The following is a 14419-nucleotide window of genomic DNA, read 5'->3' as shown; positions in this document are numbered from 1 at the left end:
ATAAAATAAAATAAAAAACATTTGACATGCAATGGTGTTGTACGCATGCCAGATCTGCATGTAATGAACCAGACCAGGTTACTATAGTCTCCTTAATTCTTAATTCTCTTAATTTGTTTCAGAAATTAAGCTCCCAAATGGAACAACGATTGACATTGACAGGATCAATCATTATGTGTTAGAGAGTATTGTGGATGACTAAATTTCTAGTTTGAAATAAATCAAACAAGTAAAATAGTTTTACAAATATGAATTTATATTGATCAATGTGTGGTAAAATTCTTTGAAATTACAAAAGAGTGATCTTCTAATTCGATTTCCTTAAAAGACTTGTTTATTGGAATTGTGGTAATGTAATTTTGACTCGAACACCAAATATCCTTCAATTTGGCTGAAGAATGGATTGAAGACCCTTGAAAAGGAATTACAATGAATTTCAGACTATGAGCTTGTTAGAAATTCTTTGTTCTTCGTGTGTTCTTCGTGCTCTTCGCATGTTCTTTGTCTTCGAAAGTTTGTGGTGGAAATTATTCAGAGCTTTGGAGGCTTGAATCCTTAAAACTTCACTGATTTGTGGTTTCTTGAAGTTTCTGAAGGCTTTTGAGCTTGATTCCAGTAAATTTTGAGATTTAGAAAGATGATTTGAATGATTCTGCTTTGAATGTTCTTCGTATTCAAGGTTGAAGTTCTTGAAGTTCCTGAAAGCTTTAGGGCTTGATTCCAGCAGAGCTTCCACTGAGGGCTCCAGGAAATTTTTTGAGGGTGGTCATTAAAAAACTTAAATTATACAAAATCAAATAAAAAATAAAACTTCATATATTGATGACAAAAAAAAAAAAATATATATATATATATATATATATACACACACGCAAACACATAAAGTCTTACAATTTCCTTTTACAAATTTTCTTTTTTTTAAATCATTATATGATAGTCTCATTATCAATGTTGCAAGATACATTTAATTAAATAAAAATTTTCTTGGACTTTTTCTTTTTGTTTATAAGGGCATAATATATTGTTAAGGAAACCAAAGTATAAGGACAAAGTTTGATTACAAACTTAGTTGTAGGCTGTAGCCTAATGCTATAACTCTCATTAAACAAATTAACATTGTTACATATTTTGAAAATCTAACCATTGAATTGCATGTTCTCTATATTCTTAAAACACATATCAAATTTCATGCTAATCGGATAACATTTATTATTTGATTCATAAACTTATTTTTTATGTATACAAAAATTCAAAATTTAAACTACAAAAATTCAAAATTTAAACATTTGATTGATGATATAGCTATTGATCTTTGATTTTTTTGAAATTTTGCAAGTATGGAGGATATAAGAAGAAAATGTAATTAAATAACAGATTTGTCAAAATTCACATCTAATAAAAAATTATTGAATGAAGTTGTAGCCTTAGTCTACAACTAAATTTGTTTCCAAATTTTGATTATGTTGGGCTTAAAAAAAATTTAGGGTGGTCACAAAAATTTTTTAAGGATAAAAAAATTATAAATTTTTAAAATTTATACATAATAATAATTTTTTTTGGAGGTCAGGGTGGTCATGTGACCACCTTGAACTCTATGTGAAACCGTCCCAAAGAGCTTCTATATTTCTAAATCTTCTTTGATGTTGCTTGAAGTGTGAATGTCTTGGTGTGTGGAAAATAGAAATGCCTTAGGAAGGCTTCTATTTATAGGAGTTTGGGATGGGTGAGTGACACATGGCGGAATATGATTGGTGACATATGTCATAGCCTGGTTGGAGGAGTTTTTAGACTTTTTCTTCAAAACATATGGCATCATTTGTTGGGTTGAAATGTCTTGATTTGAATGAAGTTGTAGCCTTAGTTTACAACTAAGTTTGTTGCCAAATTAGATTCTCAAAAAAAAAAATGTTTGTTGCCAAATTTTGATTATGTTGGGGTTAAAAAAAATTTAGAGTGGTCACAAAATTTTTTTAAGAATAAAGAAATTATAAATTTTTAAAATTTATACATAATAATTTTTTTTTTCAAGGTCAGGGTGTTCCTGTGACCACGGCCACCCTGAACTCTATATGGAACCTCCTCTGAGAGCTTCTATACTTCTAAGTCTTTTTTGATGCTGCTTAAAGTGCGGATGTCTTGGCGTGTGGAAAATGGAATGCCTTAGGAAGGCTTCTATTTATATGAGTTCGGGGTGGGTGAGCGACACGTGGCGAAGTTTGATTGGTGACACATGTCACAGTCTAGTTAGAGGATCTTTAAGACTTTTTCTTCAAGACACATGGCATCATTTGATTGGCCGAAATGTCTTGATTTTCAAGGTGATACATGTCAGCGCTCGATTGAACTGCTTATGTCATTACTTACACATGCGGATGTATGATTGACATTTTGTATGCATTTTATGTTTTTATTTCAAGGACACTTGGCAAATCTCTATTAGTTTCTGAATAGTGATAGTAGAAACTAGTTGCAGTACATGGTGCTTTGTAATTGACCATACGTTATGGACCTAGTAGTATGATGTGTCAGCTTATGATAGGTCAGAAATTTACCCTCTCTGCAAGTATGTCCATTGAATGTTGGATAAACTACGGCAACATAGATGTAGTAATGATTTGCTGACGCTGGATTCAAGTCTGATCGTTGGCAAGGCTATACAATATACTCGATATATACCAGTTTATAGACTTGTTCAGTAATGTTAGGGCAGTGATGCAGCTTAATTTTTTATAATGAATGGCTAGAGCAATCCACCCAAGTCAAAACATAATGAGCTCTGGCAACTCTGTACTGGGTTTCCAAAATGCCGTGCCAGCCAGTCTATAAAAGTAGTGAGAAGACATCCCTGAATGAATTAATTTAGAGGTGTATGCTGCTAACAACCTAACAGAAATTTCCTTAGAAATGGCTGCATTCTACCCTCAACCTGGTGGATTAGGAGCAAATCGTATGCCAGTTGGAACTGTATATCCAGCAACCTTAACTATACATCTTTTATTATATATTAACCCAAATTCTTGGATCTTGATTGTGTGAATTCAACATCGATTGTAATTAGATCAATTATTGATATCTTTTTGTTCTAAGGGGTTTTATAAGTTGTACACACTTTCTAGGAAACTAACACATTCATGAGCAGGCACTCCAATCGTGCTCTATAAGTAGGCTTCTAAATTCTATCTCCTGCACCACTCATTCTACTTGCTATTACTGTGGTCTAAGCCATTGTCTGAAGAGAATATTGACCGAAATTATGATCAGGAATAGCGCATTTGATAACATGAGCCAGTATAGTTACAGGAAATTTCCCCCAAATCCATCTTAAGTAATAGTCAGTGCATCTTTTTGATTGTAAGAAACAGTTTGTATCCAGCAAAAAATAAATTAAAAAAGCAATTAAAAATTTTCCCAGAAATACAATGCTTCTGTTGAAAACACCTCTTACTATCGACTTTACAATGGAGTCATAACATTTCATAAAGTCTCCAAGAATAAGCTCCCATCTGACCATCTCCATGAAAATGGATAAAAATTATATAACTTTGTGAAATTTCTACAAATTATCCCATGTACAAAATTTTTACTTAATTCAAGTGCAACAGCAACAAAATAAACTTCTTTGCCATGTTATGTATAAACTTCGCATGAATGAAAAGTAGTTTCCGCATATGTCCAAATGCCAAAATTTTCTTTGACTAAATATACTTTGTACAAATCCCAGCAGTGGAAAAGACTTTAGTAACCCACATGCACCAACAGATCTATGGATGTAATTGAATAGCTTCAAGGAGTAAAGAAACTCAATCCAATTATTTCAGCAGTTGATTTCTCCTAGAGTTTACAATGACTCTTTTGAAGGCCCCTCCTCCTATGTAGATTGCTTGCCCTACATAAAAGACAATGTTAGTTGCAATATTTTTTTTATTGATAAGTTACACACTTGGTGGGTCTTGAACCCATAATTTAACCCACCACCTTACTCTTACAAAGGGAGGAGGTGGAAATTCATGAAATTAACAACTACTAACTGCCAGTTCCTTTTTTAATGAGAACATTTTCATGATTATGTAATTGACAACTAATGACTACACTCCTGAGATGTTAATGGGTGACTAGTTTTACTGAGAGGTATCTTGCATTTGGAGTCACTTGATTTTGACAGATGGGAGCAACAAATAGTGATATACCATGTAGTTTTGACTAGAATGCTCAAATCAGCATATCACAGAACACTATTAGTCACACTGACAAGCCATTTACTAAGAAAATCAGCAAAAGCTGAATCCAAATATCAGAAATTTACTGCATCTATGGTCCTTATAAAATTTTTGATCAGTGCCTGTTGTCATTCTAACATTATAGGACTAAACTGTAATCATTGAATCCAATCAACAACACCCCTTCCCCCCTTCCCCAAAAAAGAAGAAGAAGAAAAACTCTCCCTCTTTCTCTCTTTTGTTTTTTAGGACCTGCATCCTGCTATCCATATGGCCAAACATAAAATTATATATCCACCAATGAAACGTATAATGACTAAAAAAAAAAATTATGACTGCAACCTTTGTTGGCATCTAGAGAGTGTCATTTTCTATTCTTAACCACAACAAAACTATGATGATTACTGTAGTGATTTACCGTCTCAATATTTTTTACAATTAAAATTTTGTCTTGGCAGAACTGAATTAACTGTCTTGATTCAGATGTACTCTACATACAAATACTATTAGAATATAGCATGTTTGAAGTGGCTCTAGGATTCTTGAGCATTTATATATGCCAGATACAGATACCACATTAACCCTTCATATTTCCATGAGTTTCTATAATCAGGTCAGACAGGCAGAGACTGAACATTTGCATTCAGAAGTGTTTCATGAAAAAGAGTTGGACAGAGATCATACTCACCAGTACTGATTGTAAAATACTACAGAATCTGTCTTTACTTTTTTTCCATCATCATTTCTGTTCCAATGGTAGAACGCATGGGTTCTGTTCCTGATCTCCAATGTAGAATGACCGTAACTGGCTTCCCGGAATGCAGAATAATCTGGTTGTGGGTCCCAAAAACTACAAAGAAAGTACATATATCCGGATATACAAAAATGTACAGTGAAATTGTAAATGCAGCAAAGAAATAATTGGGGACCTTGAAACATTCAAAAAGTTATTCCACTTCATAATAAAATTGAAAACAATTGAACAATTTTCAAAAGATACAATTTTCTTTACCTTCCAGCAAGGCCTTCCTGATTTCCTCCGTCTCCAACAGTTATGTACACTGGAGCTGATTTGTCAGGTATGGGGTAACGGTCACCGCTGGATACATTGTAATGTATGTTTGAGATGCGATACTACAAATCAAAAACATTTCTTTTTTTGAGATGAAGCTGGAACTTTGATGTTTTTAGGTGAAATTGCATGAGTGAACAACATTATAAACACCATTCTATATATATATATATATATATATATATATAAGAGTACAATAGGAAACCTTGCATTCAAATGATATTGTAAAATTTACTTGTAAGTCAGAGTATAACAAAAATGGATCTGAACAAACTGTCAAAGCATAGAATGTGCTCTCTGCTTTATAAGTCCCATGGTATGTGTACATATATATAGGGAATGTGGGGTGCTACCATGTGAAAGCAATTGTGCTCTCTGCCTGATGCACTTCAGTATACTGGTGATGTGTGATGAAAGATATATTAAGAAGATTAATAAGTCATTTCCTGTAATTTTCATGTGAATTCAATTCTGGGACATGCCTGACAGGATAACGGTGGAATATATCAGGGAGAAAAGTGCTGAATGAAAAGAATGTAATCAAGCACCACAATTTTTTTTTTTTTTTTGGACAATGTAGGAACCTTTGTAAAGAAGATCCCTATGAATTCACCTCTAGCCAATAAAACCTATGGGCAACTAACTCCACCCACAAGAATCAGTTGTCGGGTAATTTATGAGCATTCACCCCTAACAGGTTAAGCAATTTATGCTCATACCCAAGAGCACAATCACTATGAAAGAATATAACGGAAAATTCTTTCAGACCAATTAACAGATTAATTTCTGGCTGGTATAGCCTACCTACCTACTTGCTTCTTCTCTTTGAAGTTCTATCCTTTTGTGCTTTGATCTAGAGAAGATTCAAAGATATTCCTTACTATCTGGGAAGAGTGAAGAATTTAAGTAAAATTTCATAAAATAAAAAATAAAATATGCACAATGTGGCTTTGGGGCAGATTCATAATCCATGTGAGAATTCAATAAGAGGAGGCAGGGGATCAGTGACAGTTTTGGATGCTGTGGTGTCATAAGATTCCTATTTGTTGAACGAAAAGACATATGTATCGACAAGAGACTCAATACAGTACCAGAAAGGGCACAAAAAGGAAAGAATATCCTAGCTTAAATGTACAGTATATATATACTTGTGCTTATGTTAATTTATTTATTTACCCATAGAAAATGGACACTAAAAGGAAAGAAATTCCTAACTGATCTTTCATAGGCATGTACATGGCCAGCAAAGATGAGATCAACTTTGAAACAGACAAACCAGCTCTCAAAGACAGCTCGCATACTTTCACCTTCCATATAGTGGGCTAGGTTACTGCTGTAGATGGGCATATGCATGAGAATAATAAGCCAAGGTGTCTTCTCTCTATCCACTTTTTTTAGCTCTTCTCGCAGCCACATCCATTGAGGTGTATATTTCACTGATTGAAAATTTTTAACAATCTCCTTGAGGTTAGAAATACATACATTCTACAGAAAAACAAATGAAAAATTGAAAAAAAAGAAAAGCGAGCAATCTATTTCCATGTGAAAACTGCCGTTATGGTTGATCCGAGCCTTTCAGATTTAGGAGGATAAATGTGTAGAGAATTCCAAATTTTGGATTAGAAAAGCACCATGGCAACTATAAACCATACTTTTATCAAGTACACATTAAAACTATTCACTGAAAAAAACTTAAATTTTAAATACTGTTAGGGCATTAAAAACTTTAACCTAGGAAATCATGACTATCATAGCCATATAACTATAACCATATCTAAAGATAAAATGTCATAACAAAATGGTGATCAGCATGCATCACTGCAACAACAAACAAGGATATTACAAATTACCAAATGGAGAATAGCTGGATAGGACAATAATATGTGCAGATGCCCGCCGGACAGCATACCAAAGAGGATTGCTGCTATTGGATGCAATATGGGGTGTAGAAAACCTTTGCAGATATGACTTAAATGGAAGAACTTCCCCCTGAAAAATACAAAATATGAAATCATTTGTACCAAATCATAATAACAGAAGTGGATAACATCATACTTATAGTCTGGCAATTTAAAAGCAACAAAAACCATGTTTATAGATATAGGCTTCAACCAAAAAAAAAAAAAAAAAAAACCTATGTTTATATAGAAACTTTGGAAAGCAATCAACTGTAGTGGAAGAGATTCTATCAAGTACAATGTTGTACCTATCAAGATTTGGTAATATATCAATAAATTAGATAATCTAGCATGTGTTAGTAAAACCCCTAGATGCAATTATTTCCCCCCCTTTTTTTTTTGTTTTGGAGGGGGGGAGGGGGGGGGGGGGGGGGGGGGGGGTGGTAGTATACTTCAGCCTTATTATATTTTCCAAAGTGACCATTCCAGCAAGCCAATAAACCATTCACAGATCTTGGCATGACCCACATCGCCCCAAACAAACAAAAAACAACACACCACAGTTTTCTCGCAATGTCTTCTCAGTTAGAAATAGGTTGTCTACTGACTCTCCATTTGATTGGCACATGCAACACCGATTAAGGATTATAATACCTCATCTTCTCAAATTATACAATGTTAAGATTTTATTCATGAGGCAAACCAAAAAAAGCCACACATCATGGGAACTCAACTTGCCATATATTTTGCCAAGGAAAGCTTGTCAGCCGCTGTTCTCAAAGCCTCGTAGTAATCTTTCACACAGAATCCATGACTTTTACAGAGAGTCCAAACCATTTTGTCTTCTTCCACCTAATAATTTTGGTAGCATACAACTCGTCTAAAATAAAGTCATGGACTCTGACTCCCAATAGTGGACCGCTCTTAAGAATGACGGATTCCAATGAATGCCTCCTATGAAGCAGAGCAATCTCAACAATCTGCCAGCGTTGTGTCTCTATTCCTCGCTATCAAAAATAGCTCAGCAAATTTATTTTTTAAACTATCATCCCCACACCAAATATCATGCCAGAATCTAATTTTGGATCCATCCCCAGCCTCATAACATATGAATTTAGCAAACATAGCCCACCAAATGATCCTCTTCATTTGCTTAGAGACAAATTCATGCTTAAGGTGTGATTCTAAGAAATCTAAAGTACACATGGTGTTAAGTCATTTAAAATCTCATTCCATCAAATATGGGACGAAGACTGGTGGTAACTGATTTTAAGTGAGATGCCACCATGCACCATTAGGTTTATGAAAATAAAATGTACATTATGAAATGGAATATCTCAATTTTAGAAGAACTCAGATAAGCAAACAGTTTTTGAGCAATACTGGAAGACAAACTGAAACTCTGTCGTATCAAAAAAGAAGTAACCACATAGTTTCTTAAATCAAACATCCAACAAGAGAAAAAGTCAGGAAATCCTTAAGAGGCAAGTCGCTGGTAATAAACACAATAACCGGCATCTAGAGGACAGCTCTAGCAGTTCAGAATAGATCATGACCAAGCCTCTTGGCAATTTCATTGGATACATCTGGTTAAGGTGAAGCAACATATCAAAATAAGCATCAACCTCACAAATTGCATGCCACAAGATGCTCTTACAATATCAACAAGGCCACTAATAAAGCTCAATGTGACACTTAATGCATACATATATGTCAAATAAGATGAGGAATATATATAAACACAAATGCATGTATGTATGTACTTCACTCAGCATCAATGTGTGCATGCTTACTTACACATAGGAACAGAAGTAATTAGTAAGCTCAAATAGATGAAAGATAACAACAGGACTCTGAAAGTTTAGAAGGTAAAATATTGTCATAGTACCATGTTAGGCATATACTCTATTTCATGATTCCCAGCTGACCAAATCCATGGCTGATATGCAGTACTTCGCTCAATAAAGCGGCCCCATGAATCCCATCGAATACCAACATCATTATATGTATATCTATCAGCATAAGAGAGATCGCCAACATATAAGACAGTCTGTCCCCCACTCTGCATGTAATGCTCGAGAGTGGAAAGAGAATTAAATGTTTGACCCAAATCACCTAAAATGAACAGAACCAATTGAAGATAAGAAAACTCTCAATGCATATAGTCCTATATAATTAGCTGTTCTTCCAATGACACCATTTTGTTATATTTTCAATACAGTCCCCATATGAATGAAAAATAGTCTGTTTCTATTTTTCCATTCAAATTGTGAATCGTCATTCATATAGTAAATCTTCTAATTACATAATAATGAAAAGAAAAAAAAAAACCTTAACATTGTTCTTTTAAGAGTTTATATAAAATAAAAGAATATGTTACCAATAACTCCAAAAGTATAGGAAGCATCTGGATCGATCTTTGGAGGTGTTTGAAACCAAAATTCACGAGAAGAATCACCTACTCCAATCTTGTAGTAATACTTGGTGTTATACTAAAGACAAGATATCGGTACATGTTAGTATAATACTAAAAAAAATAAAAGATCGCAATATTACACAATATAACAATAAGTTTACAATGCCTACAATTTGCCACTCGAAAATAGATAATCATAACTGTTCTCAGCAAAGAGCCTCAATAGGTTGACAAGTGGAAACCTGCTAAAAGTATTACATATATGCAACAAAGGCAAAAGCATTTATTTTTTTCATGAGACATTTTGTATAAAACTTATATCAATGCAATAAAAGACCAAAAAAAGGAAAAGGCTGAACACAATAAAAAATATATATATATACACACACACATAACCATAACTAAAACAAAAATGAGAAATCAGAGAGAGGTGCTGTGAGACACCATAATTGTGTAACACACAAAATATGCTTTGGAAAAGTATATGCCACCAAGAGTAGCATTCTACACCTGGAAAGCAGCATTTGGAAAGATCCTTATGACAGATAATTGAAGAAAGTGTGGAATAATCATTGCAGATTTGTGTTGTGAGTGTAAATAAAATAAGGAAACAGTAGACAATCTACTTCTTCATTGTGATATCACTAAAGAGATGTGGACTTTTGTTTTTTGGTTGTTTGGGGTTAGGTGGGTCATTCCAATGTACCAATAATTATCTTAACTTGCCCTATATGGGTTACTGTCCCCTGAGGCCAAACTTGCATGAGCATCGATTATGGATTACCTTTGCCATACACAAGTGGATGTGTATGCATAAGAGAAGAAGTAGACATATCAGTTCTATTAAGGATAATTGGGTGCCACCAAGAGCCTTGTGGCTCAATGGCACTGTCTAGTTCTTGCAGGGGGAAGAAACTAGGTTCGAATTCCCCCCCCCCCCCCCCCCCCCCCCCAAAAACTCCCTAACTTGTTGTAAGCAAAAGAAAAAAAAAAAGGATAACTGGGTGCCTTTTTGAGTACTTTGTTCATAATTGTAGACATTATCCAGGAGATCAATTACAAGAACATGGCATATAATAAGAATATTTTGTATGCTTAATTAAATTAAGTACTCACGATAAAAAGCGATATTACATTTCAGTTTATAGTTACCTCAAGACCATCAACCAGACAGTGATGAATGTAGCCAGACTTGTAGTTGTAAAAGGTGTAGTTTGTCACTGTGCCCTCAGCAGTAAACTCAGAGTTATCCTTTGATGTGCCATATTGTACTTTACTGGGCCCTGGTTCAGCAGTTGTAACCCATGAAATTATGACAGCCTTTCCATCATAGTCACCTTGAGTGATATGCACCTACACCAAAAAAATGATGGTGTAAATATAGCGGGCGGTGAAGGGTATAGTACTACAGCTGTAGTATTTAAGATGGGCAGAGAAAAACATACTACCCCACTCAAAATGAAATAATGTCCATTCTCCACGCTATTCACAACCTCATAGATTTTCTATAGACTAAATTTCAGCCCAATTTCATCCATGACTACAGTTGGTCACACATCATGCCAATGACAAGCATCACTAAGTCAGAAAAACTTGGGCAGAAGCTTATATGGGACAATAAACTCTAAAAATGGGGACGTGTTTGGGAAAGAAAAGAAGAATAGAACTAAAGGACAGTGCCTAGGAATCAGCACCTAGAGCAAAACCTAGGCATCAGCACCAAGCATAATAGGAACCTAGGAATCAACAGCTAAGTTTGCTTGGAATCAACACCAAGCACTAGAAGAAAACTTCTGAACCAAAGTGAACTTTGAGCCCTTAAATAGAGTCCCCAAATTAAACCAAACATGGAGTCATAATGAAATTACATCACATATGGGAATAAGATTCAAATAATAATTAAATATCTCTAATAGTATCAATCACGATCAACATTATTAAATATCTCTAATAATAAATTAACATTTTTATTTTGCTAGGTAAATAGAGGTTGGTGGGGTTTGAACCCCAGTGCCCAAGCACCACAAGGGGTGCTGGAACCATCAGCTCAATCAACTTATACAATATAGAAGTAAGAGTATTGAGGTGCACATTCACCATGTGAAGACCCAAACTAAGCATTTTGTGAAGTTGGAAGAAATTTTCCATCTAAATGCATGCTAGTTTCTAGTGAGTACCAAACTGTATGTCACAGAACTCAGTGAAAGTGCAAGTTGATGGTAAATCAATTCAAGTGTCCCAATCTAGCATCATAAACATAATGCTATGATCTTGTGTATTTAAACAATGTGTAAGTGTAAGCACAAAAGGTAGAAATTGTCAAGACAGCTGCTCTGGAAATCTAACCATATAATTGGATTGGGGGATTGAGAGAAGGATCCTCAACATCCATTGATTGAATATTCATAAGAAGGGAAAGGAGAGGATTTGAGGGGACACCAACTCCCTTATCAAACCCACCAATTTTGGCCCCCCACCTTTCTGCCAAAAACTGCGTGGATCCAGAGGAAAAGTGAGATTATTTAAATGAAATTTAGTGAAACAATCCTTTTACCCCTTGGATATAACTATGGATTGAGGTTAAGAAAAAGGATATGATGGAAAAATGATGTACGTTTAATTTCTTTTTGTTTCTTTTGTCTTCTCAACCAAACAAGAGATAAACACTTCCATGTGATTTCTCTAGTAATCATCCAAAAGACAAAAGAAATAGTTGCTATCCTTTCCTCTCCCTCTACCCTTCTCCTCCTCTCTCTTTTCCATGCTAAACTTCCAATCACAGTGTAAGGATAAATCCTTCCTCAAAAAGGTGTTCCCAACACTATAGATAGAAAATGTTTTAATTTTACTGATAACATTCACATACTTTCTATAAGTGATTCATCCCTAATTTTTAACAAAAGCTCAAGGCACCGCATCTATTCTGTTTAGATGCAGATTTACTACGACTATCAAAGTCTTTCAGAAATGTGTCTCTGCACAAATCAAGGGTCAAAGCCAACATGACAGTCAAAAGGCCCAAAACCCATAAAAAATATATCTACATCTAATTTTGAACTTGTAAAGAAATAAACCCTTAGCAAAACCAGATGGTAAAGCCAAGGCAATGTTTCTAACCATATATTTGACAATCTAGACTCTTTACATAGTCAAAAATACTAAACACATGCACTAATTTCTACGCATTTCTAAGTTGCCAATTTGTAAGTTTTGCAAACACAAAGTGAATATAAATGAATGCTTACTTGCTGTGGGGCATTATGACCTTTTGGAATTGCAAAGGCTTCATTTTCAAGAGGGATATCAGTCGAAGGCCATTCGGAACGAACAAAAGTACTCGTGACTCTCGCATCTCCGTGTCCCACAAAGCTTAAGATGATGAGAACTATATGTAGATGTTGGTACAATATTAACCGCACCCCAAAAGACACCAGCATTGCTGTTAATTCAATAAGATGAGAAAACATGAATTGACAACAGAGCAGAATCTAATCTATTACTACCATATAACTGAACTGAAGTCAAAATAAACCCAGGAATCATAGTCTGAAAGATAACTACCATGACCCATCTGATTAAAAACATTTTCAGTTCTCAACCGTCCGATTTAGATCCACAAGCCCAGTGCCCACCAAACCCAGTTTTTAGTTTTATCAAACTACCCCATCAAAACAAAAAGATCAAGCACAACAACAATTGACAATTAGATGAAAATATTACGAGTACATAATCTGAATGAGAAAAAATAACAAAAGATCTTATACTACAAGTACAACAACATATTTTTACTCAAAGAGACTGCAAGTGTACCTGAACAAATGTAACGTACAGAGTAGGAAAAAGCTTGGTTGATACTTGATACCTTGATGGTGGTTTGGTTTGGTTTGGTGTAAATGAGTTTTAGGAGCGTAAAATAGCAGCCAACGGTTTGTTCTTGTGTCCCTATTCCATAGTCAGCACAGAGCTGCAGACTATGCAACTCTCTTATGTAAGACTCTGTCTATGGAAAATTGTCAGCCCACGGTTTTTTTTTTTTTTTAAATTAATTAATTTATTTATAAACTCATTTTAACTTTTTTTTTTTGGTTTTTTATTAGTTAATTGATAAGTAAGTAATAACTTATTAATAATAAGTTTATTTTTATTTTTATTTATATAAATTTCGGTAGTTACAATTAGTGGAAATTTGAATATTGATAAAATGTTTCATCACTGCTATCTTAAAATAAAAAATAAAAAATTACATTTACATTGAGATGGTATTTTGTGAATGAGTGATAATAAAAATAATGTTATTAGTAGACACACATGAAATTGATGTTACACTAATAACAACTTACCTTTTTTTTATTTTTTAGAAATATAATAACTTACCTCTTAAAATTGAATTAAAAAAATAAAAACTTATCATGTAAAGAAATTGTGAAAATGTTAGATTAAATTACAAATGGCATCATTTAAGTTTATGGTCATTTTAATTTTATCCGTTTATATTTAAATATTATGAATTTTTATTTTTAATATTACATATCACTTTGATTCGAATTATTCTAGGTTCGTTGATAAGGTAGTAGATAAATGTCACTTCAACTAAAAATAACACATAATATTAATATGTTAAGAGTTAAAACTACAGTGTTATTCCAAGTCAAGAAAAATGATTTACATTTTTTTTCCTTTAGCTAAAGTGCAAAACACACCCATACTGAATGGCCAAACTTGTTGAAATGGTCAATTTTGTCACCATTTGACAAGATCATTGTTGAAACGACGTTGTTCTGCACTGGTTAATGTGGCAACTTTTTTATATGTCAGA

The 14419-nt window shown here is 34.0% G+C and overlaps 1 protein-coding gene across 2 annotated transcripts; it reads right to left on the bottom strand.

Moving 5' to 3' along the window:
* Positions 1 to 3504: 3504 nt before the first annotated feature.
* Positions 3505 to 13600, bottom strand: LOC126712898 (bifunctional purple acid phosphatase 26-like). 2 transcript variants are annotated; one of them, XM_050412428.1, is made up of 10 exons: positions 13466 to 13600; positions 12849 to 13042; positions 10756 to 10956; positions 9568 to 9679; positions 9076 to 9302; positions 7140 to 7278; positions 6466 to 6725; positions 5230 to 5351; positions 4906 to 5067; positions 3505 to 3886 (listed from the first exon to the last, which is right to left on the bottom strand). In XM_050412428.1, exons 2-10 carry the CDS (start codon positions 13038 to 13040, stop codon positions 3832 to 3834), a joined length of 1470 nt encoding a protein of 489 aa, XP_050268385.1. In that variant the 5' UTR covers positions 13041 to 13042; positions 13466 to 13600; the 3' UTR covers positions 3505 to 3831. The 2 variants fall into 2 exon arrangements, with proteins under 2 accessions (XP_050268385.1, XP_050268386.1); XM_050412429.1 differs by having other exon boundaries at positions 6505 to 6725; positions 13414 to 13580.
* Between the last annotated feature and the right edge of the window lie 819 nt (positions 13601 to 14419).

Source organism: Quercus robur, chromosome 2, assembly GCF_932294415.1.
Source record: "Quercus robur chromosome 2, dhQueRobu3.1, whole genome shotgun sequence".
NCBI classification, from domain to species: domain Eukaryota; kingdom Viridiplantae; phylum Streptophyta; class Magnoliopsida; order Fagales; family Fagaceae; genus Quercus; species Quercus robur.
The sequence above is the reverse complement of the archived record's forward strand: the minus strand, read 5'-3'. Positions and strand labels throughout refer to the sequence as shown.